We start from the raw sequence: 26,524 nt of genomic DNA, 5'->3' as shown, positions 1-26,524 counted from the left end.
CTTGCAAGAGGTCCCGGACTGGGAGGACGACTGGCACGCACAGAAGTACCCTCACGCACAACACTGACACACTTTGCGCTAATCACTTATCACTTTGATTTTCTGTTTGCACTTATTTCACTGAACTCGAAACTTTAAGTGGTTGTACCTGAAACACGCAATTCTATCCTTTCTCAAAAGTTAGTAATTGCGAAAACAGAATTACAATGTAACAGAAAAATCTAATGAAAGATAAATAATTCAGTGGCTGGAAGGAGACTAAACACTAGATCAAATAAACTACGTTTAAAATCTCTCACCGCATAAAGCTTGAGAACAAGAAAAACTCTAGAAACGTTTACCTTCTTCCCCTAAAGAGACTAGGGAGAAGAGCAAAAACGATAACAACGTTACTCGCTTGAACGAAACGTTTATCCTCCTCTTTCTCCCTCCGTCTCTATCTCTCTCTCTCTCTCTCTCTCTCTTGACTTAGAACCTGAGAGAAGAGCCCAATCATATATATCGTTAAAACATATTATTGTTAAAGGAAAATATTTCCCAAAATGAAAAGTTCCTTTGTAGAATTAAAACCATTAAGTTAAGAAAGAATGAACAAAACGCTAGACACGGTTACTCTTACTGCAACGTGACACCGTGAAAATTCTCTCTCTATCGTAACGATAGAGCGCAAGTTGAACGTTCTGAAACGTCAACAACTGCAGAGACAAAACAAAACGTTAGTTCAACTTTGAAAACAGTACGAGACTATCAAAGAAATTCTTTCAAAAACATTAAAATAGCATAATATGTTAACAGGTAAAACCGAAATGACGGGCTCAATGTTAATTAACTTCGGTACAAGAAAAGACCGCCTACCATTAGGAAAGGTCGAATATATAAAAATTAATTTTAATAATTTTATAATAAAAGGAAGTTAATCGAAGAGGCCTATAAAAGGCGGAGAGATATAAAAAAAAAAATCTATAACTTTTGTTAAGCAAAATTAAGAAAGAGAGTCTATACTCTCTTAGACACCAACACTTCCGTCTAAGGGAAGGGTCGGCCATTTAAAGGTGAAAGAGAGTTCATACTCTCTTCGTCACCATAAAATTAATTCCAAAAGCTAACTAAGCTAATATAGAAGTTTCTAGTATAGCGAATAGCTGCAAATTTTAGAGAAATACTTCACCAAACCGTGAACAATACTCCAAAATCATAAGCGTATCCAAGAACGTCTTGCCGGAAGCACGACAGAGGAAAAAGTGAGGTGGCGTCAACAACAAGTACTGTAGTACCTGGCCACAGGTGGCGCTTGTGAGTACACCCCCTTCTAGTATAGTGATAGCTGGCGTATCCCTCCCGTAGAATTCTGTCGGGCAACGGAGTTGACAGCTACATGATTATCGGGTAAGTTTAATATTGAAAATTTACTGTACTTTGTTATTGACATCATGTCACTCATGTCAATAAAAATATTGTGAGGACCAAATGGTGGGATATGGCTGTGGGAGCTCCATTTAGGGGGGTACACCCCCGGGTTGGGGCTCCAACATGGGTTACCCCGGAGGAGAGACTGTAATTTTTTCTTTAGTTAAATATCGATTTTGTGCTTTGAAGATGAGCACTGTAACCTGGAGGTAAGATTCATCAAACTAATATGACCACCAACTTTACATAAACCTACATGTAATTTCCTGAGGCATCTGTTCACCATTTATCTTTAGAAACTTACTTGGACTGAAAACCAACGGCTTCAATATCATCCTTGTTATATAAAATACCACTCTTGGCTTTCCATCTTTCCATTCCATTCCAAGCAATCATAATTCCATTATCTGTGCAAAGTTTTGGTGGTGGATAAAAAAGCTTATATCCCATCTTAGTGCACAATAATGACAATGCTTCTCTTATGTATTGGTTACAGGCAACTCCACCAGACACAACCTGGAAATAAAATATGTATTAAGTGTGCTACAACTTACATTTGTTTGCTGAAATATTAACCACATAAGTAAATCTATCTTATATGTTGAGAAATTCAAACTTTTGTTTGAAATTGAATGCAAAGATATTTTTTAGTGATCTAGAGATTATATAAAAAACTTGCTACATCTTCATGCAAAGTGGGCTGGCACTGAAAGACAACAAAATGCTGATATACGCATACTACAGAACAGGGTATAGCATATGGACCAAAATGATCAGATCTACCAAAACCCAAACTTGGATTGGCGGATAAGTAAAAGAAAGGCCCCAACCAGAATCCTTGTTAGTTCCAAATGGGAGCGTCAACAAAGCGGCTGAGAGAAAAACCAACAAGGTTATTAAATGAACGTGTGTCGCTACCTAGAAATCCCAAACAGACAAATATAATACTCAACTTGGGAGCAGGGATCTCCAAAATGTCTGACATCTTCAAAAACACAAAATAACACAGAACTATGAAAAACACGTCTGAACGTTCACAGGTGCTTAGAAGGAAGGATGGGTAGTGGTAGTGGTGGGGGGGACAGTAGCTGTAGAGAACGACACCTCGTAGTAACGGGGGATGTTGAGGAAGAAGGCTAATTGGTAAGGGACCTCTGGTAGTGGTTTCACACGCCCCAGTTATTATACCGACACCCTATAAGGGTGAGCAAGCTGGGTATATTCCTGGAATTCCATGCAACTTTTTTCTCTGGTATATTTAGCAATATTTATACCTTAGAAATGGTGCTTTAAGGAGCATTTCACTGGGCGACACAGGTTCCTCGCCCAGAAATAGATTTTTCCTTCGTCAAAGTCCCTTTTCTAGATCAAGTAAATTTTTTCATACAAATGCATTTGTTAGTTTGTATAAATTCCAGACATACCATTCTCAGAAGTCAAAATGACAACCTGTTGCTCTAAGTAGGTTGGTGAATGGGGATATAGTTCCCACAGGTACCTCGTGGCTTAATATCTCCCTTCTTGTATATTTCGCAGAGCTGAGACTGAATAAGAGGATTCGTATGGGTAAGATTAATTAAAAGAAATCAATTTTAGAAGAAAAAAATATTCTTGGTTTTGTTACATACAGGTAGTTTTAAAACCATCTGATACCCATTATTTTTAATACTTGTGTTTTTGGCACAAGAATAAAATATTATTAAAAAACTCAATTTATGTACTGACCAACTGTCTCATTTCTTGTGTAGTCTGAATTACTGTACTGTGACCAAACAAGACTGGAATCTGGGCAACTCAAGTTAAATATGATTGTTATGTTTAAACTGATAAAATTTTAATAATAGTAATATATAATTTTAGCACTTTGTAGTTATCATGCTAATATCTTGGAAGCTAGTGGCTTTGATAATATTAGTATGGTTACTACAAAGTGAGATTACAGTGCTTGTAAAAATTAACCCTGTTTTTAAAACAATACTGTACTGTATATGAACCTCCTCAAATACAGCCTGAATAGCTACTTAGTAAGAATGAGTTGGGTAAAAGAGCAGAACCCATAGTTCAAGGGTAACGGGTATGGAGATGGACTTGAGATCTTGCTAGTGAAAAAAACATCTTTAAATTGTATGGTTGTTATATTTTGAAAGGGTATGTGCACTTACCCACATGGAATAATTATGCTTAGAAGTACACCTTGATTAAAATAGCAAACAAGATGACAAGAATAATTTCCCTGAACTTAAAACATCCAGCAAAGCAGAATAAGCTTGATCTGCTGCAACCAACAGGCCTAAAGAGTTAAATCTCCTAAATTATGAGCAGCACAGGTAGAGACTATCACCTTCAAATGCAACCCTAAAACCACCTTAATATCAACATTTATTTTCTAAAGTAGTGACACTGAAATTATCCAGAAAATATATGTCAAAATCACAAGTTTTTAAAGTAATTTGTATTTGTTCCGTAACTGAAATACAAACCACGCTATTTACATGGGGTAATTACTTCGGCGTAGCTGAATGACGAACCATAAGAATTTTAACGAGGGTTCACTACCCCTCCGCTAGTTAGCGGGGGGTAGGGAGGGGTAGCCCTCACACACACACAGCGAACTCCACTTTACTTTTGGCTCGGATGGCGATCGGATGTCTCCGCTCCCATCCTCACTTGACGGCCATTATTGTTTTGTCTTTTTAACTTGCCTTTTCTTATACTTAATATATTTAAACATTATTGGTGTTTATATATATTCTTGTGTATAGAAAATAGTAAGTTTCCTTTGCTTTCAGTGTTGTACGGTGTGTGTTGTGTACGCCTACGAGAGTGATCGCCGGCTTAGTCTAGACCACCACGATTCTTTTCTTGGTCACGACCGTTCACTCCTAGGACACCATGGTTGCCTTCGTGGAGTACGGCCCCTCTCTCGAGGTCGTTCACCTCTTACTCCGTACTACGGCTACGATAGCTTCTCGGACGCGAGTCACTATTTCGTTTCGTCTCAATTATTTTTATGGATATAATTGTATTTTTAACTTTTCAGCTCGGGGAACAAGTCCCTTCGGGGGTCTGTGTTCCTTGGAACATTCAAAGTCAGTTGCATATTTATAGTTATAATTCTGTTTTGTTAAGTTTTCGCCCCCCCCCCCCCACCTGTGCATGTCAGTGGGGGAGGAGGGCGCATACCTACTTTCGTTCTTATGTTTTACTTTCCCTCGGGGTTTCTCTTCGGAGTTTCACCCGGGGGAATTTCTGTTAAATAATTATTCATTTTTATTTCCCAGTTTACGATGCTGTTTCTTCGTGCCTGTAGTGTGCCTCCGAAGCAGAGCTGTCCTGTTTATGCCTGGGGAGTCTGTTGTCTCCACCGTCTCTCTAGGACATCGTCAGGGGCGTTCCCTTCTCTTAGAAGTTCCCCCGTGACTACTGTCAGCTCTTCAGTGCATCCTAGAATGATAAGGAGGTTCCCCTCCAGGGTAGTTAGTTAACTTCCCTTCTTTCCCTTCCTGGTCCTTAGGCGGTTATGCTCTTGGGGCTGAGCGACCGCCCTTGTAACTTGCTCAAGGGGCTGAGCAGTTGCAAGGCCGGACCATGGTACTAGCGACTATGCTTTCGGGGCTGAGCTGTCGCTTCTGCAGCTACGCTCAAGGGGCTGAGCAGCTGCAAGATCAGTCTTGCCCTCTCACGTTCGCGAGGGAGGCTGCAATAAGGGCACCTCTTCGGAGGATTGCTCCTTTTGTCTCTTCTACGAAGTGTCTCCTCCCGTTCGTGTGAGAGACTCCTCTCCGGAGGACTGTTCCTGTTTACATCAGCTGATCTTACGGCCCTTGTGGCTTCATCACCAGTCTCTCCTACGAAGTGCTCACCTCTCTCATTCGCAAGAGAGGCCACTTATAGAGACTCCTCTTCGGAGGATTGTTCCTGTTGAAACAGCTTGCTGTTCAGTCACTAACAATTCGGTGTTTAGTGACAGGGAAACTTCGGTTTCTCCTTCTCCCTGACCCTTCGGGGTCTCGGAGCTTTAGTTACGCAGATCCCTCGGGCTCTCGTAACTTTAGTCACTTCTACACTTCGGTGATTAGTGACTGGGAAACTTCGGTTTCTCGTTGCGCTGACCCATTCGGGGTCTTGCAACTCATCCCCTCGGGGCCTCGCTACTCAGGCTACGACAGACCTTTGGTCTCTCGTGCCCTTAGTGGACCTGTTGACCTGCCGTATCTGTTCCTGACTGCTGACGCGCTTTGGGCGCCCACGCTCCCCGTTATCCAACGGGCTCCTCCCTCCGGGGCAGGAGAGGCTTTCTCACACCGTGAGTAAGTCCCTTAAGCGCCAGGTATCCCCTGCGCGCCAACGTTCCCTTGCGCGCTAGCGCTCTCCTGCTGTTCCTGAGACTGCCTTCCAGAGACACCCTGTTCCAAAGGCTGCTACCAACGTTCCCTGCGCATTAGCGCACATCGTTGGAGTTCCTGAGATAGCGCACAAGCGCTCACCAGCGGTCAGCCTGCAGTGTCTCCTAGTCTCTTCTACGAAGGACACCTCTCCCGTTTGCGGAAAAGGTCCCTCACAGAGACCACTCCTCGTAGTGTTTAGCAGTACTTCCAGTTGATCGTCGGCTCTCTGAAGCAGACCTGCCTTGGTCCTCTTCAGGGGATGGCCTCCCTTTCAGGGACACATCCCAGTTCCTGATCTACGAGTTAGCTGATCCTTCAACCTAGCGCGCGTGCGCGCTTTCTCCGATGATCTTCTGTTGCGTTCTAGACGTACAAGGGCCGATGATCTTCACTCGCGTGTAAGCGCCGAAGATCGTCCGCACGCGGGATGGTTTCCCGCGCGCAATCTTCGAGGCCCTTCCACGCGCGGTTTCCCGCTCGCGATCGTCGAAGATCATTAGCCGACGATCTTCTGATACGCGCTAGGCGCGCAAGCGCCGACGATCTTCATAACGCTGTAGCGTTCTAGACGCATGAGGGCCGACGATCGTCACTCGCGCTTAAGCGCCGAAGATCGTCCGCACGCGATCTCCGAGGCCCTTCCGCGCGCGGTTTACCGCTCGCGATTGTCGGAGATCGTTAGCCGACGATCTGCTGATACGCGCTAGACGCGCAAGCGCCGACGATCTTCATAACGCGCGTAGGCGCCGACGATCTTCATAACGCGCGTAGGCGCCGACGATCTTCATAACGCGCGTAGGCGCCGACGATCTTCATAACGCGCGTAGGCGCCGAAGATCGTTCCGTGCACGGGATGGTTTCCCGCGCGCGAGCATCGAGGCTCACGCGATCATCGCGGATTATCCGCACGCGGTTTTCCGCTCGTCCACGCGTGGGATGGTGGCCCGCGCGCGATCACCACGGATCGTCCGCGCGCGGTGTCTTGCGCACGATCGTTGCAGATCGTCCGCGCGCGGGCACAGAGGGTTTCCCGCGTGCGATCGCCGACTATCTTCTCTCGCGCGTGAGCGCCAATGATCTTCGCACACGCGTGAGCGCCAACGATCATCCGTGCTCGCGCGATCGCCTTACATAGCCGGAGATCGTACGCGCGCGGGCACCAATGGTTTCCCGCTCACTATCACCGACAATCTTCTCTCGTGCTAGCGCCGGCGATCTTCATACACGCGTAGACGCCGAAGATCGTCCGCGTTATTTCTTCCGCGCATGGGATGGTTTCCCACACGCAATCGCCGACGGCGCTCAAGCACCGGCGATCTTCTGTCGCTTAGATTGTCCGCGCGTGGGATGGTTTCCCACGCAATCGCCCACGATCATCTTTTGCGCGCAAGCGCCGACGATCTTCATACACTCGGAGCGTGGGGATCGTCCACGCGGGCACCGATGGTTCCCCCGCGCGATCGCCGATACGCCCACGCTCACGCGGGTACGCGTGCGTGCGAGCGCGGTTATCCTACTACGCACGTTTTATTCACGCGCTACCCAGAACTGTGCTTTTCGCGCGATCATCAGCGCGATCGGCTCACCGTTCTCCAACACGATCGTGCCCTAATTACATTAGGGACTCTGGCGGTCAGGCCACCTTCGCGTTCCCCTCCCCGCAGCGCAGAACAGCGCCCTCTCCGGAGGAGGGGAGGTTTCTGGACAGGTCAAAGGTCTCTTCTCCCTTCATTGTGGATTCTCTACGGGCGAACCCTCATGTGTCAACTCCTCCAAGGGATCGAACGATCCTCCTCCCTCCAGAGGGACTATCTGTCGGCGCGACGGTCAGTCAGCAACCCTGGTGGGACGCCGTTGTCAGAGCGCTTACGCGGGCGATGAGCCTGTGCTTTCTGACTTGGGTCACTAATCAGTAGGAACTTCCTCTCCCCCTGAAGAGGGAGAAAGGAATCCCTGACATGGTATCTCCTCCAAGGACTATCCTGTCCCTTCGCGAGTCCTTACGCAGGCGATGAGCCCTCCTCGGACTTCTTCCCCCTCCCCTGCGGATGAGCATTACCCATCCCCAGGAGGGTTGGAAGATCCGGTCCTCTCCCCCATCACACCAAAGGGGGAATCCCCGCCTCTTCCTGAGAAATCTTCTCGTGCGGAGACGAAGGCCCAGTCTTCCGCAAGGACCCGACAGGAACTAGATGGACCCTCTGAGCATGTCTACGAGTCTCCCCAGGGAGAGCCTCCGGGGACGGGAGACCTCGCTGCCAGTCCATCAGGAGGAGAGCTCCAGGGGTCGGAACTCGCGTTCTGGCAGGTCCTGACCCTCAGGAGGAGCCTCAAGGGGACCCCAGACCCAGAGGTTCCTATTTGTAAAGGGAGGGATACAGTCCGGGACCGAATCTACGCCACCCAAGAACTCCCTTGGGCCGGTGCAGCTTTGCCCTGGTCTCAGGGAATGAGGAGCACCAGAGACAAGGCCGAGGCGAGGGCCAGCTCTCTGAGCTTGCCTACTTCAATAGATCCGGTCGGTAACGAGCCCCTCCCTCCTCCCTGGGTAGGGATTGGTAAGGGGACGGGCCCTCTGGGCAGAAGTCCAGTCCATGTTGAAGATGCGCTCCCTCCAAGAGGTGGCCAACGGGTCCCGAGGCTTCCTTAATCGTCTCCTCCCTGGGAGAAGGCGTCTGGAGGCTGGAGATCGGTCATCGACTTCTCAACACTGAACGGGGTTGTCAAACAGTCTCCGTTCAACATGGCGACGGCAGACGCGGTCAGTCTTGCGGTGAGACTACAAGACTTAATGTGTACACTGGACCGGTAGGCCGCGTACTCCCAATCCCGGTCCACCCGTCTTCAAGGAAGTACTTTGGTTTTTGCCTGGAAGGCAGATATACCAATTCAAGGTGCTGTGCTTTGGTCTCTCCACAGCACCTCAAGTGTTCGCCGAAGCTTCCACTCTGATTTCTTCATGGGCTCACAGGATCGGCATCCGTCCCCTCCGTTTCCTGGTTGACTGGCTGATCCTAGCAGACTCGAAGGCATCCTTTCTTCGTCATCGGGACAAGTTCCTCGGACTTTGCCAAGTCCTAAGGATCATGGTGGTCCTCGAGGAGTCCTCCCCGCAGCCCTCTCAGAGTCTGGTATACCTAGGCATGGTCTTAGACACCAATCTCCCGAAGCCTTCCCTTCAGACGACAGGATAGCAAGGCAGAGGAAGGTCGCAAGACCTTTCCCAAACGAGAAGAACCTCCAACCCAACGTGGTTACGTCTCTCCTCCCTGGCCCGTCTGGTTTCCAACAGTCGCCTCAGGATGAGTTCTCTCCAGCGGCGACTCAGGGCGCGGTGGAGTCAGGGACACGACTCCCCGGACGCCTGGATCCCTAGGGGACAACCGGAACAGACGGACCCCCAGTTGTGGGAAGCAGACGGACCCCCAGTGGTGGGAAGCAGACGGACCCCCAGTGGTGGGAAGCAGACGAGAATCTACAATAGGGAGTGGACCTTCTCGTCCTCCCCCCAAACTTGATGCTGTTTTCGGACGCGTCTGAACCACGGGACCTCAGGCCGGTGGTCAGAACCAAGAAAGTACCTCCTCTAGACCTACTAGAGATGGAAACCGTGTTTCTGGCACTTCAGTAGCTCCACCAAGCCTAGCGGACTACTCTGTGGTTGTGAGGATCAAACAACACCACAGTGACAGGGAGGTACTTTTTCAGTACAGCCATCCCATCCTGCAGTAGAGATACCGAGATGGCCCGAGTTCCCTCGATCACCCTAGCAGCTCGCTTGATTCCAGGCAAAGGAATGGGCTCGCCGACAGTCTGAGCAGTACGACACAGACACCATATACCGAGTGGTCTTTGGATCCTCAAGTAGCCTACAAAGTCCTGACTCGGTGGGGCTCCCCTTTGTGGACCGGTTCGCTACAGCGCTGAAATGCAAGCTCCCGCTGGACTGCTCCCCGGTCCCGGACCCCAAGGCCCTCTGGTAAGATGCCTTCCAGCAACGGTGGGACAACATCGATGTGTTCGCCTTCCCCCGTTCTGGCTGATGAGGAGAGTACTCTACAAGACCAGAGTATCGGTCAGTCTCTCAATGACCTCCATAGCTCCGCTAGGGCCTCTCGCAGATGGCTCACCAGTCCCTCTATAACTCCTTACGGAGCCTCCGAGGGAACCCCCTCCACGTCACGGGTTACTCACACGACCACATGCCAACATCCTCCACAAAGCCGTAACTTCGCTTCGGCTTCCCGCCGGGAGACTATCCAGCATCTCCTCAAAGAGAGAGGATTTTCGCAACAAGTTGCGAAAAGGAGGTCTGGACACCTGCGCAAGTCTTCCGCAGTAGTCTCCCAGGCGAAGGGGCGAGTTACTGTGGTCGGTGTCGTGGAAAGGGTATCCCGCTTCCAGCGATAGAAGAGCCCCTCGTGGATTTGCTGGATGAAATGTGCCTTTCAGTTTCGGCTGTGAAAGGCTATCTCTCAGCCTTAGGTCTTGCCTTCAGGCTCAAAGGATAGACATTTCTCCCTTGCTGGAACTCTCTCTCCTCATACGAAGCCATGTCCTCTCCTGCCCTCAGTCGGAGGTGAGATCTCCTCCTTGGAACGTGGTTCAAGTCCTCAAGTCTCTGAGGAGACCTCCCGACGAACCACTACGTAAGGCCCCAGATCACCACCTTACCGGGTAGACAGTGTTCCTGCTAGCCTTATCCTCGGCCAAGCGAGTCACATGGTCTCTCATACGACATCGCCCATTCAAGGGGATATGGGGAGGTAACGTTCAGGTTCGTCCCTGAGTTTTGTTGCCAAGACTCAGAACCCGGGAATGCCGGACCCGCGGTTCGACTCTTCCAGGCTTCGAGTCTCCGTCCTGTAGCAGATGACCCAGACCATCTCCTACCTTGCCGGTAGGGAGTCTGAGGTGGCGTCTTAAGAGAACAGCTGCAGTTCGTCCCCAGGCCCAAGCCTCGTTCGTGGACCCTGGGAAAACGAAGAGAAGGGTCACCAGGAATTCCATCTCAGCCCGGATTCGCAGGGTGTTACACCTGGCCTTGAATCCAGACCCTTCTCCGTCACATCGCCCTAGAGCGCATGTTGTCAAGGGCGTAGCTACGTCCCTGCCCTTCATGAAGCATCATTCAGTGACGCAGGTCCTGCAAGCATTGGCGTTGAAGCGTCAGACCACCTTCTCAGCCCCTTACCTGCAAGACATGATACACAGGAGGCTCGATACGTTTCTATTGGCCCTGTGGTGGCTGCACGACAGCTGGTCTAAACCTCGGGCTCCTTAATGGACAAGTGGCAGAAGGTTGAGGGCATTGTTACCTGGTGTTAGTCTGCATGAATGAAAAGATCTGTCTGGCCCTTATTTTTTTCTTCATCCTCTCCTCCCTTGGAGAAAGCAGCATCCTGGTTTCTCTGCACAGCTGACCTCAAACCACTGCACGTAGACCATGCTTCCTTGTGTTCCTAGTATTAGGTGTAATACTGTCATGTCCCCATACCCTGACGAGGTGGTATTGGGAGAGTTCTAGCTTAGATTTCCTTCTGAGGAACTCCAGGTCAACTGCCTAGGACAAGTCACTTTTCACCTTCGCACACACCTTACGTAGGCCGCGGCAATTTCACAACCGCTAGCGAGGAGCAGGGATTCCCTATTGTCCGAGTACTTAATCGCTCGAATATGGAATCCCCGGGCAAGCCAAAGCCAGTATGGCCGGGACTTACCACCCTTCCTAAGGGTTAAGTCACCCCATGTAAATAGCGTGGTTTGTATTTCAGTTACGGAACAAATGACAAATTCGTAGATAATTTGTATTTTTCCTAACTATACAAACCTTAGCTATTTACACATATTTACCCGCCAGCCCTGTCCCCCAAGATAAGTCCTACCTCTAAGTAAAGTGGAGTTCGCACTGTGTGTGTGTGAGGGGGGAGGGGTAGCAAGCTACCCCTCCCTACCCCCCGCTAACTAGCGGAGGGGTAGTGAACCCTCGTTAAAATTCTTATGGCTCGTCATTCAGCTACGCCGAAGTAATTACCTCATGTAAATAACTAAGGTTTGTATAGTTAGGAAAAATACAAATTATCTACGAATTTGTCATTTTTCTGAACTGCAATATACAAATCTGAGCCCTTAAACAGGAGTATGCTTTAAGTAAGGTGGTGTAGGAACAAAATTTTATTTGAGCAGCTCCTATAAGTGATATTTTTTAAGTCCTTATTCAGAACTAGAGACTAGTACGCTTCATGGCTTGCTTCTTATCCTGACTCGTGTTGAAAATAGCTTAAAGATGTCTTCCCTAAAAACTTTGGTTATGGACACAGAGGAGGAGGAGGCCTTCATTGTATATGGTCTTTGATGTAAAGAATTAATTAAGAAGCTAGTCATGCAATGATGATCTCAAATGGTGCACATGTCCCAAGGAAAAGAAAGTTCAACTAAATCCCACTTCATGGAATAAGTAACCTGGAGTGTAATTAATTGGTTGGGACAGACATAAACTTTCCTATCATTACTCAAATCAATTTTCTTTATTGGGAAAATGTTTATCTTTGTCTGAAATACAATATAATGAAGCTGGTTTTACAATTTATGAAATATGATTTAGTGTTACCTTGCTAGGAGTGAAGGTGGTTGATAGCAAACACATGATTGAGACTCGGTCTTAAGCTAAGGATACGGCAGTATGAAGGGGGCATAACCCCCTCCGTAGGTAAGTAGGTAAGGATACAGCTCCTAGGTTAGGCTAGGTGGGGAACCTTAGGTTAGGTGGTTTGGGAAGTCTGTATTATGATGACCCAGCAAAACAATGCCCTTATTTTCTTCATTAGGAATATTGTCCTTTACTAATTATTTACCTACATTTTAATTACTAACCCAGTCTGTCCCAACCTACTATGGGGATAGAACCACTGCAATTTAAGAAAACTCAATTGGTAGCATTTCACCTGACCTACCCCAATTGAGTTATCACATAATGAAATTTTCACTAGTAATATGGTTTTACTTTATACAGTATTGAAACTGAACCTAGTAATTTGATAAAAAAAAAATCCAGTATAATAACGACCCCATTGCTAACTGGCTTACCCATACGCTCTTACTGCCATACACCACAATGTAAACAAAACTATAGAGTACTCCACTAGAGGGCCATGCCTATTAGTGAAAAAAAAAATTAAATTTTCAGAATCGATTTTGACATTAAGCTAGCTTTCAGAAGAAAATCTTATGAGACTATTAAAAATAAAATGGAAACATCCAGCATGATAACTACATGAAAAAGTGGGTTCTATCAGTTAAAAGTAAATAATTCTAAAATTCAATTAGATACTTCTGAGTGGTATTTCACGGATAAAACAATAGTACCAACTTTAACTTTTAAAACATAAAAACATAATGCTTTTTGGGAAGACTGAACAGTAACAGTACTTGCAGCTTACTTATATATATGCAACCATTTCATTAATTTGAAGAGCAAAAACAAAAACATATGTAAAATATTAAATCAATACATACCAGTGTAAAATTTTCCTTGGGAAGAAGATTTCGTGTTTCTATATATACCATTGCCTTTTGAGTCTGTCGAACAAGATGCTTTGTAATACCATACTGATAGGATGCACAAAGATCTTTTACCTGGGGTAATATTCTGCCTCCGTCTATTTCTATTGAAATAAAATATCCAAATTATAATCACACATTATAACATTTATGAAAAATATTCAAGAATTGATATGAATAAATGAATGAAAAGTGTTTTCTTAAGAATATTTCTTTAGATGGAAATATTTTGAGGTACCGTACATAGTAAAAAAAAAAAAATCCTAAAAGGAGACATGAGAAATGCTTTTTCTTTTCCTGGCAAGGGGAAAGCTTTTTATAAATATGTTATTTTCATTAGTAAAATAAATTTTTGAATATACTTACCCGATAATCATGTAGCTGTCAACTCCGTTGCCCGACAGAATTCTACGGGAGGGATACGCCAGCTATCACTATACTAGAAGGGGGTGTACTCACCAGCGCCACCTGTGGCCAGGTACTGCAGTACTTCTTGTTGACACCACCTCACTTTTTCCTCGGTCCACTGGTTCTCTATGGGGAGGAAGGGTGGGTCAATTAAATCATGATTATCGGGTAAGTATATTCAAAAATTTATTTTACTAATGAAAATAACATTTTTCAATATTAAACTTACCCGATAATCATGTAGCTGATTCACACCCAGGGGGGTGGGTGAAAACCAGTGTACATGACTAAAGGATAGCTAAGTATCCCGTATTTCATATAATCAGTTATTTCAGAATAACAATGAAATAATAAGTACCTGGTAAGGAAGTCGACTTGAACCGTTACTCTGCCTTTATTAAGTTCGTCTTCCTTACTGAGCGCAGCGTTCCTCTTAGGAGGCTGAATCAACTCAAAGGTGCTAAAGTATACAGGGCTGCAACCCATACTAAAGGACCTCTACACAACCTCTAACCCAGGCGCTTCTCAAGAATGAATTGACCACCCGCCAAATCAAAAAGGATGCGGAAGGCTTCTTAGCCTACCGTAACAACCCAAAAAACAACAATAAAAGCATTCAAGAGAAAGGTTAAAAAGGTTATGGGATTAAGGGAATGTAGTGGCTGAGCCCTCACCTACTACTGCACTCGCTGCTACGAATGGTCCCAGGGTGTAGCAGTTCTCGTAAAGAGACTGGACATCTTTAAGATAAAATGATGCAAACACTGACTTGCTCCTCCAATAAGTTGCATCCATAATGCTCTGCAGAGAACGGTTCTTATTAAAGGCCATCGAAGTGGCTACGGCTCTCACTTCGTGGGTCCTTACCTTCAGCAAAGCAAGGTCTTCATCCTTCATGTGAGAATGGGCTTCTCTAATCAGAAGCCTTATATAATACGAAACTCCGTTTTTGGACATGGGCATCGAAGGTTTCTTGATTGCACACCATAAGGCTTCTGACTGTCCTCGTATAGGTTTTGACCTATTAAGATAATATTTCAGAGCTCTGACAGGGCAAAGAACTCTTTCTAGCTCGTTACCTACCATGTTGGAAAGGCTAGGAATTTCAAACGATCTAGGCCAAGGACGTGAAGGAAGTTCATTCTTAGCTAAAAATCCGAGCTGTAAAGAACATGTTGCAGATTCGGATGTGAACCCAATGTTCTTGCTGAAGGCATGAACCTCACTGACTCTTTTAGCTGTTGCAAGGCAGACGAGGAAAAGAGTCTTGAGGGTAAGGTCCTTGAAGGAAGCTGACTGGAGAGGTTCGAACCTAGGAGACATAAGGAACCTTAAGACTACGTCTAGATTCCAGCCTGGAGTGGATAAACGACGTTCTTTAGAAGTCTCAAAAGACTTAAGGATGTCTTGAAGGTCCTTGTTGGAAGAAAGGTCCAAACCTCTGTGGCGGAGAACTGAAGTCAACATACTTCTGTACCCTTTAATCGTAGGAACCGAAAGGGATCTCTCATTCCTTAGATGTAATAGGAAGTCAGCTATTTGGGTTACAGAGGTATTGGTAGAGGAAACTGCATTGGCTCTACACCAGCTTCGGAAGACTTCCCACTTGGATTGGTAGACTCTACGATTGGATACCCTCCTTGCTCTGGCAATCGCACTGGCTGCCTCCTTCGAAAAGCCTCTAGCTCTAGCGAATCTTTCGACAGTCTGAAGGCAGTCAGACGAAGAGCGTGGAGGTTTGGGTGCACCTTGTCTACGTGAGGTTGACGTAGAAGGTCCACTCTTAGAGGGAGAGTCCTGGGGACGTCGACCAGCCATTGTAGTACCTCTGTGAACCATTCTCTTGCAGGCCAAAGGGGAGCAACCAGCGTCAGCCGTGTCCCTTCGTGCGAGACGAACTTCTGAATGACTCTGTTGATGATCTTGAACGGTGGGAATGCGTAAAGGTCGAGATGGGACCAATTCAGCAGAAAAGCATCCACATGAACTGCTGCTGGGTCTGGAACTGGGGAACAGTACAAAGGAAGCCTCTTGGTCATGGAGGTGGCAAACAGATCTATCGTAGGCTGACCCCACAAGGTCCAAAGTCTGTTGCACACGCTCTTGTGAAGGGTCCATTCCGTGGGGATGACTTGATCTTTTCTGCTTAGGCGATCTGCTGAGACGTTCATGTTGCCCTGAATGAACCTCGTTACTAGAGTGAGGTTTAGACTTCTTGACCAAATGAGGAGGTCCCTTGCTACCTCGTACAGGTTCCTCGAATGGGTCCCTCCCTGCTTGGAGATGTAAGCCAAGGCTGTGGTGTTGTCGGAGTTCACCTCCACCACCTTGCCTAGCAGGAGGGACTTGAAGTTCATAAGGGCCAAATGAACTGCCAGTAGCTCCTTGCAGTTGATGTGGAGCGTTTCCTGTTCCCTGTTCCACGTTCCCGAGCATTCCTGTCCGTTCAAGGTCGCGCCCCAGCCCGAGTCTGATGCATCCGAGAAGAGATGAAGATTGGGGGTCTGAATCGCTAACGATAGGCCCTCCTTGAGAAGGAGGTTGGTCTTCCACCACAAGAGAGTGGTCTTCATCTCTTTGGTGACAGGGATAGAGACTGCTTCGAGCGTCAAATCCTTGTCCCAATGAGCTGCTAGATGGAATTGGAGAGGGCGGAGGTGGAGTCTCCCTAACTCGACGAACAGTGCTAACGATGACAGGGTCCCTGTGAGACTCATCCACTGTCTCACCGAGCAACTGTTCCTCTTCAGCATGCTCAGGATGCAATCTAGGGCTTGGCTTATCCTTGGGGCCGATGGAAAAGCCCGAAAATCCTGACTCCGAATCTCCATTCCCAGGTAAACTATGGATTGGGAGGGAATGAGCTGGGACTTTTCTAAGTTGACTAATAGACCCAGTTCCTTGATCAAGTCCAAAGTCCAGTTGAGACTCTCCAGACAGCGACGACTCGTGGAGGCTCTCAACAGCCAGTCGTCTAAGTAAAGGGAGGCTCTGATGTCCGATAAGTGGAGGAATTTTGCAACATTCCTCATCAGATGCGTAAACACCATAGGAGCTGTGCTTAGGCCAAAACACAGGGCTTGGAATTGCTACACAACCTTTCCAAAAACGAATCTCAGGAAAGGTTGGGAGTCTGGATGAATAGGAACGTGAAAGTAAGCGTCTTTCAGATCCAACGAGACCATCCAGTCCTCCTGCCTGACCGCTGCTAGGACCGACTTCGTCGTCTCCATAGTGAACGTCTGCTTGGTGACATAAGCATTGAGCGCGCTGACGTCCAGCACCGGTCTCCAACCTCCTGTCTTCTTGGCCACCAGAAAGAGACGGTTGTAGAAGCCCGGGGATTGATGGTCCTGGACTATAACCACTGCCTTCTTCTGTAACAGGAGCGACACCTCCTGGTGCAACGCTAGCCTCTTGTCCTTTTCCTTGTAGTTGGGAGAGAGGTTGATGGGAGAGGTGGTCATAGGGGGATTGCGGCAGAATGGTATCCTGTAACCCTCCCTTAGCCACCTGACAGACTGGGCGTCTGCACCTCTCTTTTCCCAAGCTTGCCAGAAGGTCTTGAGTCTGGCTCCTACTGCTGTCTGGAGAGGAGGAGAGTCAGTGTTTGCCTTTTGAAGTCTTGGGACCTTTCCTAGACTTGCTCCTGGAAGAGTCTGGACGGGAGCTACCTCGGCTGGGGGCTCTGCCACGAAAGGGCGGAATAAACCTTGTAGCAGGAGTATCAGCCACTGGGGTGCGGTAAGCCCTGGGAACTGAGGGAGCAACCTTAGTCTTACGAGCTGAAGAGGCCACAAGATCATGAGTGTCCTTCTGAATCAGGGCCGCAGACAAATCCTTGATAAGCTCTTCGGGAAACAAGAACTTAGAAAGCGGAGCAAAAAGGAGTTGAGACCTTTGACAAGGTGTGATGCTGGAAGAAAGAAAGGTGCAAAGTTGCTCCCTTTTCTTAAGAACTCCTGACACAAACATTGAAGCAAGCTCGCCAGACCCATCCCGAATTGCTTTATCCATGCAGGACATTAAAAGCATGGCCGAGTCCTTGTCCGCAGGGGAGGTCTTCTTGCTCAGGGCCCCCAGGCACCAGTCTAGAAAATTGAACATCTCAAAGGCACGAAATACACCCTTTAGGAAGTGGTCTAAATCGGAGAAGGTCCAGCAAACCTTAGAGCGCCTCATTGCTGATCTACGAGGAGAGTCGACCAAACTTGAGAAGTCAGCCTGGGCAGAGGCAGGGACCCCCAAGCCTGGTTCCTCTCCTGTGGCATACCATACGCCCGCCTTAGAAGTGAGCTTAGTAGGTGGGAACATAAAGGAAGTCTTCCCTAGTTGCTGTTTAGACTGCAACCACTCCCCTAATATTCTTAAAGCTCTCTTAGAGGACCTAGCAAAGACGAGCTTAGTATAAGTTGACTTAACAGGTTGCATGCCCAGCGAAAACTCAGATGGAGGAGAGCGGGGGGTAGCAGAAACAAAATGGTCCGGGTATACCTCTCTGAAAAGAGCCAGGACCTTACGAAAGTCAATGGGTAGAGGAGAAGACTTGGGTTCCTCCACGTCTGATGAGGGATCCAGGTGCGCAGCTTCCTCCTCAGAAACCTCATCACCAGAGTGTAGCGAAGTGAGAGGTAATGTAACAGTGGTATGCTGAACAGCAGAATCTGAACAAGCGGGTGCATAAACGCTTGTGGTTTCATCCTCAAGTCTCTGTTGCTGAGGTAAAACCTGAGGTTCAGGCTGCAAAGACTGGTCAAGAAGAGTAGAGGAAGGTAGGCGCATGGGTTGAGGTGGCTGACTCCTAGCATGAGTTAGTTGCGCTTGCTGTAAGGGTTGCGGATGCGCAGTAGCAGGTTCCTGAGGAACGAGTTGAGGTTCCTGAGGTGTGAGCTGCGAGAGTTGAGGTAGCGGCTGCGCAGAACGCAGTTCTTGTCTCGCGAGTTGAGGTTCCTGAGGTGCTAGCCTAAGGAGTTGAGGCTCTCGCCTTGAGGAGGGTTGAGGTCGCTGCAGCGAGTGCTGAGGTGGCTGCCTCATGGATGGAAGAGGTTGTCGTACCTCAAGAGATTGTTGCCTCGCTGGTGGAACCGCAAGCGGAAGCGGAGGAAGTAAGGCATAAGATTCCTGCTCCCATTGCTGAGGTTGCCTTAAGGAAGGCGGAGGTTGCTGCACACCGCTGGTAATTGGCAACTCAGTACGCGGTAAGGTATCCTGAGGAACCTCAACATCGTACGCCTGGCAGACTGGACTGCGGTGAGGCGGAGCGATCGCAGGAGGAGGTGTAACCTTCTCAGCCTGACACTCACGCATTAAGACCGCAAGTTGTGACTGCATGGACTGCAGCAAAGTCATCTTGGGGTCGACAGACGCTAAGGTCTGCTGAGGCAAAGCCTTAACAGAAGATGAGGTCTGTTGCGGCATCACCTTACCTCTCTTAGGAGGTGTGCAGTCACCTGATGACTGCGGAGAGTCAGAGCTAATCCAATGACTGCAACCAGGTTGTAGAGCTCTTGAGGTCTGGACTTTGCGTTTGAGAGGTCTTGAGACCTGAGTCCAGCGTTTTCTCCCTGACATTTCTTCTGCAGACGAGTAAAAGACGGGCTCAATCGTCTGCGGGTGGGAGTGACGGTCTCTGTAAGACACGCCCGCAACCACCGAGGATACTTCTGTGCGCCGATCAAGGCCTGCCGAACCCTTTTGCCCTTCGACATTGCTTCTCCCCTGGGCTTGGGAGCTTGCAAGAGGTCCCGGACTGGGAGGACGACTGGCACGCACAGAAGTACCCTCACGCACCACACTGACACTGACACTAGCACTTGGCACCGCACTGACACTAGCACTTGGCACAGCACTGGCACTATCCCCTCCCACTGCACTTTTGACCTTAAGTTCTTTGACTTCTGCCATAAGAGACTTATGATCACTAACCACCGATTCCACTTTGTCACCTAAAGCCTGAATGGCACGCAAAACATCGGACATATCAGGTTGAGTACAAATAGTAGGTTCGGGGGTAGCCACTACAGGGGGAGGAAAAGGTTGAGGATCATGAGGTGAGGAAAAAAGTGAAGAGCGAGAAGAACTCCTCCTAACTCTCTCTCTCTCTAACTTGGTTGAATATTTCAGGAATCGAACAAATTCAAGTTCCGAAAGTCCGGCGCATTCCTCACATCGATCTTCCAACTGACAGGGTCTTTCCCTACAGTCAGAACAAGCGGTGTGAGGATCAACCGAGGCCTTCGGAACACGCCTATTACAAGACCTACATCGTCTATGGGGTGGGGCTTGTGAAAGGTCAGACATCTTGAATCAAAGAGTTAGTCAAGGGGGATTCCAAATCAAGCAAAAAGATCGTTAACCATTAATCAAAACCAAATAAAAGCTATCTAAGCTAATAGAAAAGTTTCCAGTATAGCGACAGCTGAAATCTTAGAGAAATACTTCACCAAAAACCGTGAACAATACTCCAAAATCATAAGCATATCCCAGAACGTCTTGCCGGAAGCACGACAGAGGAAAAAGTGAGGTGGTGTCAACAAGAAGTACTGCAGTACCTGGCCACAGGTGGCGCTGGTGAGTACACCCCCTTCTAGTATAGTGATAGCTGGCGTATCCCTCCCGTAGAATTCTGTCGGGCAACGGAGTTGACAGCTACATGATTATCGGGTAAGTTTAATATTGAAAACTGTGATATTACTTTCCTGACAGTTTTATAAACACTGCATAAGATTTAATGAAGATTCGATGTTTATCTTTTGATAATTTACTCTATGATTTGGATGTTGTAGCAATGCAAAGTATCTAAATTTAGTGTAACTGAATATTTTCCTTGGAAACAAATTTATATTATTCTAATAGCCCTATTAGTATACTGCAATGAAAGTTTATGCAATTTTTTTAAATTCTTATCATCTGATATTGGTCATGATACATAAAAGCAGATAATATGATGAAAGGGCAATAGAGTGCACACTTCAAACCATAGCTTGTGTAATCTATTATTGTTCCTAATGATATCATCTTCCATTGACAACCCCCACATGTAATAATCTAACCCAGCTGATGTATTGCATGGGTTAATAAAGGCAAGCCATCTTAAAACCTTAAACTATCCTCTGATCCTAAGTAATTCTTTGTACATTCACAGGAAATCTGTCAACTTGTTTTTATTTGTCCATGAATAAGCCTTAAATTGTGTAATCTTTTATAAATTGTTTATGATCTTTGTATTATGTTATTTTATCACTATGCTAGCTTTCCAAACTTTCACTTTCCTCTACTTGTTATATATTTTTACTTTGCTCTCTCTATCTTACATAATTCATTTCAGAATATGTGGCAAAAATAATCATGCTATAAACCAAAGAAGGAAAGCAGTCAAGAACAGAAAAACTAAGAGCAAAAAAATAAAGCTAGATATTTGTGGGAAAAAAAAAGGCTGGGCAAGTAAAGTGCAATTCAGGATCTGTATTGTAAATCTAAATGCTGTATTAATAATTTTTCATTAGATTCAGGTTGCTGCTTTTTAACAAACCACCCAAATTAAGTGATTATAATTAAAGAGAGAAGTTGATTATTTAAAAGAACCAATAACCATTGACATTTGTGACAATGCCTCCCAAATTATCAGATATTTTAAGATATTCAAATTAAACTTTCAATTAAATATCAGCATTAAACAACAATGAAACATGATCAAATTTCATACCATATTCTTTTTCCAATTTCTCTATGGTTCTCTTGAGTGTATATTTTAAGCCGGAGAAGCTAAACGTACAATCCCTGTATCTCCACATAGGAGTTGGAAACTCAAAAGCTCTTGGGTTTCCCTCTCTAGCCAGATATTCTATAGCTTGACCTCCACACATTGAAGAACACTCAGGAATATTTCTCAACTTTAACCTTCTTGCACCCTGTAACAATGGGTAAAAATATATTATTAGTATATTTCAGAAGATAACATTTATCAAAGTTATCACAGTACATTTTGAGATTATTCATAAATTCACTTACAGTATATTCACGATAACTTTGTTACAGAAAATGGTATCATTCCTTAAACTCCAAATATCAACTTGAATTGTCTTATACAGGATACTATGCAAATGTAGGCTCATAGTAGCTTGTAGAAATAATAATAATATATCATGCTACTCCTCTTAAAGAAAAATTGCAGAACACTTGTAAAATAATTTCAAAGTCATCAACAATCATCAGAGTCAGCAACAATGGCATGACCTCCTACAAAACCTGGATATGACTCACAATAGTAAAAAAATCATGGTCAACTCCCCATAAACTCAATTTCGAGAACAGACCACCACATCGAGTAGCAGCTGTAAAGCCCCATGAAAATGCACACCTACTGATTATAAATGACCGACCAAAGAACAAAGAATGTCGCAAAAGGAAGAGACAGCAGACAGAGATGAAGGCAGCCCTACCAGATAGAAATGACATCTTCCACCCCTTACCTTAGATTAACTGAAGAGAGAGGTCACATTGCTAAAGTCAAATAAAGCTGCAGGAATAGATGAGATTTTGAATGTGTTTCAGAAACCCCTGGGCCCAAAAGCACAACCGTAGGTGTTGTCTCTTTAATTCGTGTATAAGAACAAAGAAAACAACCAGAAAAGGAAAAAAAACTAAAGTACTGTCCTGTAATTGCCCTCCTGAAACTGAACGAAGACCCAGCAAACCTAAAGAGCTACTGGCTCTTACCATTATTATGTACTCCCTATAAACTCTATGAGAGATGAATATTAAACAGAATTTCAAACACTGTAGACAACTTCCTCATCCCAGAGCAAGCTGGGTTCAGTCCAGGACACTCCTGCTGTGGCTAGACCCTTTACTTAACCCAGTATATAGAGGACAGATTGGAACAGCGACAAATCACCAGAGCAAAGTCCATAGACCAAACAGCCACATACGACACTGAATATCAGAGGCCTACCCCTGAAGCTATCCAAAACATTGAAAAACAAGGTAATACTGTAGTGGATATAATCTGAAACCTTATAAAAAACTGCAGATTTTACGCACAGATGGGTGGCACTAAAAGTAGATGGCAAGCTCAAAAGAATGGCTTACCTCAGGGCTCAGTCCTTGCACCACTGCTATTCTATGTAAATACTAATGACCATCCATCCCAGTCAAACATCCACAGATTCATCTATGCAGACGATCTGTGTCTGGCCACACAGGCCACCACCTTTCAGGAAGTTAAAACACGACTATCAGCTGTCCTAGAGCAGATAGGACAATACTATGACAAAATGGTCTCTGAATCCAAAACTCCTTAAGACTCAAAAATGTGCATTTGACCTAAGAAACAGGCCAATCACAAACTCAAGATCCTCTGGTGGGGCAAAGAGCTAGAGCATCACAAGTTTCCTGTGTACCTAGGGGTAACACTTGATAGAACTCTGTCATTTGCCACCCATCTGCAACAGCTTCCAGGGAAGGTTGGCTCTTGTAATTCCATACTAAAAGAACTAGCAGGAACCAAGAGGGGAACCAATGCTCACAAACTAAGAACAGCTACCTAAGCCCTGTGCTATGCACCAGTTGAGTACGGTGCATCAGTGTGGAGCAGACCATTGCATTACAAACAAATAGATCCTTTATTCAATGAGACATGCACATCCAACTCCCACCAATACCTTCTACAAACTTACTGGTATTACCCCCAAGAAATCAGGAAGTACTGTAAACAACAACCAAAATTCTAAAGAGAAAACAAATCTTGGACTCAAGACACCTATTACATCCTCTCATGCCAATTCCATGTAGACCTAAGTCCAGCAAGAGCTTTGCCACTGTGGAGGGACTGTCAGCCCAAATACCAGTGCAGAATGATAGAATGGACCAATAGAGGGACTCTGACAGGAGACTACCATGCAACAATGCAGTGCAGGATCCCACTGAAGAAATTGCTGATGGGGCACTACTTCCCAGACATGATTCGTGTGCCCTCAACAGAGCTAGAGCTGAAGTGGCCAGAACTAGGTGGCAATCTAGTTAAAAGGGGCCTGAAAACTGACTAGTCCTACAAATGTGAAGAAAATACCCAGACCATCAATCATATTTTCTGATCATCCCCACTATTTTATAATTTGGATAACTCTGACTTAGTTAATGTCAATGAAAGAACGCTTCAATGGTTGGCTGTTTGGCGTGATGAGCTATGATAATGATGATGAGAGCTATTATTTAATTGAATAAATTATAAACATAAAAATGGTAACAAAAACCAAATGAATGATGTTAATAATCAAGAAAAATTATAAACATTAAAATGGTAACGAAAAGCAAATGAAAGTGATATTAACATTGAAGAAAAACTAAACACATGAAAATGGTGACAAAACTCAAACAAAAGTGATGTTAACACTAAAGAAAAAAGAACATGAATAAGGTAAATAAACAATCAATAAATACTGTACAACAAAAATTAACCTTTTAAAAAATTTATCTTTAATGTAAATTCATTATTTTACAGTTATATAATCATGGATAGTAGATCTCTAGACACACTCCTGAATTCAAGAAGACTTCCCCACACCAGGTAAAGCTATCTAGGTGCCACAACTCCCTCTTCATATAAAATGATTATTTCACATACTCTCTGACATCTTGAGAGATAAGAGGATGGAAGGTAGCACAACACAATAAGTAAAACAATTTGTACTTTGCATTAGCCCTAGTCCCTATTGAAGAGATGGCCTAGCTACAATTTTCATAATTATTTCTAGGTAATTGGAATCCAACTTTTAAATGTAAAGATGAGCAAGCCAGAAGTTTTAGAGCTAACAAGGGTCATGAGTTGGTTACTATCATTATCGTATAAACCATAGCTAGTAATTTCCAAAAATAATTATATGCCTTTGGTTTACTTATTACCTTCAAATTAAAATACATAAAAAACACAAATAACTAGGAATATGTGTTAATTAACACATGAATATTAAATATCATCCCCTTTAAACTGAAATGTTTTGACAAGCCCTAAAAAATTTGGGTCAAACATGTAATATAAATTTCTATAAAATATAGAGATATGTTATTTTCATTAGTAAAATAAATTTTTGAATATACTTACCCGGTGATCATATAGCTGTCAGCTCTGCTGCCCGGCAGAAAAACCTAAGGACAAAATACGCCAGCGATCGCTATACAGGTGGGGGTGTACATCAACTGCGCCATCTGTCGAGCAGGTACTCAAGTACTCCATGTCAACACAGAACCAATTTTCTCCTCGGCCCACTGGGTCTCTATTGGGGAGGAAGGGAGGGTCCTTTAATCTATGATCACCGGGTAAGTATATTCAAAAATTTATTTTACTAATGAAAATAACATTTTTCAATATTAAACTTAGCCGGTGATCATATAGCTGATTCACACCCAGGGGGGTGGGTAGAGACCAGCATTACATGTTGACATTATTATGAGCTAAGTATTTTGTATTTCATTTTAGCAGTTATTCAAAATAACAAACATAAAATAAATAAGTACCTGGTAAGGAAGTCGACTTGAACAATTACTCTGCCTTTTTAAGTACGTCTTCCTTACTGAGCCTCGCGATCCTCATAGGATGCTGAGCGACTCCTAGGAGCTGAAGTATGAAGGGTTGCAACCCATACTAAAGGTCCTCATCAAAACCTCTAATCTAGGCGCTTCTCAAGAAATGACTTTGACCACCCGCCAAATCAAGTAGGATGCGAAAGGCTTCTTAGCCTTCCGGACAACCCAAAAACAATAATAAAACATTTCAAGAGAAAGATTAAAAAAGGTTATGGAATTAGGGAATTGTAGTGGTTGAGCCCTCACCACTACTGCACTCGTTGCTACGAATGGTCCCAGAGTGTAGCAGTTCTCGTAAAGAGACTGGACATTCTTAAGATAAAAAGACGCGAACACTGATTTGCTTTTCCAATAGGTTGCGTCGAATATACTTTGCAGAGATCTATTTTGTTTAAAGGCCACGTAAGTTGCGACAGCTCTAACTTCGTGTGTCCTTACCTTCAGCAAAGCTTGGTCTTCCTCATTCAGATGGGAATGAGCTTCTCGTATTAACAGTCTGATAAAATAGGATAAAGCATTCTTTGACATAGGCAAAGATGGATTCTTAACTGAACCAAAAAGCTTCAGACGGGCCTCGTAAAGGTTTTTAAATAGAACTTAAGAGCTCTTACAGGACATAAGACTCTTTCTAGTTCATTTCCAACCATACGATAAGTTTGGAATATCGAACGATATTGGTCAAGGCCGAGAAGGCAGCTCGTGTTTGGCTAGAAAACCAAGTTGTAGAACATGTAGCCGTTTCGGATGAGAATCCGATGTTCTTGCTGAAGGCATGAATCTCACTGACTCTTTTAGCTGTGGCTAAGCATATCAGGAAAAGAGTCTTAAAGGTGAGATCTTTCAGGGAGGCTGATTGTAGCGGTTCGAACCTGTCTGACATAAGGAATCTTAGTACCACGTCTAAATTCCAACCAGGTGTAACCAAACGACGCTCCTTCGTGGTCTCAAAAGACTTAAGGAGGTCCTGTAGATCTTTATTGTTGGAAAGATCTAAGCCTCTGTGACGGAAGACTGATGCCAACATGCTTCTGTAACCCTTGATAGTGGGAGCTGAAAGAGATCGTTCTTTCCTCAGATATAAGAGAAAGTCAGCTATTTGAGTTACAGAGGTACTGGTCGAGGATACGGATACTGACTTGCACCAGTTTCGGAAGATTTCCCACTTCGATTGGTAGATT

At 45.3% G+C, this 26,524-nt stretch overlaps 1 protein-coding gene across 2 annotated transcripts in view; it reads right to left on the bottom strand.

Annotated features, from left to right (window-relative positions):
• Nucleotides 1–26,524, bottom strand: part of Tcs4 (Threonyl-carbamoyl synthesis 4) — a 101,162-nt gene that overhangs the window by 13,839 nt on the left and 60,799 nt on the right. For both annotated transcript variants that reach the window (XM_068361094.1, XM_068361095.1), the window contains exons 7-9: nucleotides 21,469–21,673; nucleotides 13,311–13,459; nucleotides 1,712–1,923 (exon numbers count right to left, since the gene is read on the bottom strand). In XM_068361094.1, the coding sequence (XP_068217195.1) occupies nucleotides 1,712–1,923; nucleotides 13,311–13,459; nucleotides 21,469–21,673 (566 nt within the window). The remainder of the gene's footprint in view (nucleotides 1–1,711; nucleotides 1,924–13,310; nucleotides 13,460–21,468; nucleotides 21,674–26,524) is intronic.

This window comes from Palaemon carinicauda, chromosome 37 (assembly GCF_036898095.1).
Source record: "Palaemon carinicauda isolate YSFRI2023 chromosome 37, ASM3689809v2, whole genome shotgun sequence".
Classification (NCBI taxonomy): domain Eukaryota; kingdom Metazoa; phylum Arthropoda; class Malacostraca; order Decapoda; family Palaemonidae; genus Palaemon; species Palaemon carinicauda.
This window is presented reverse-complemented; position numbering and strand designations above follow the sequence as displayed.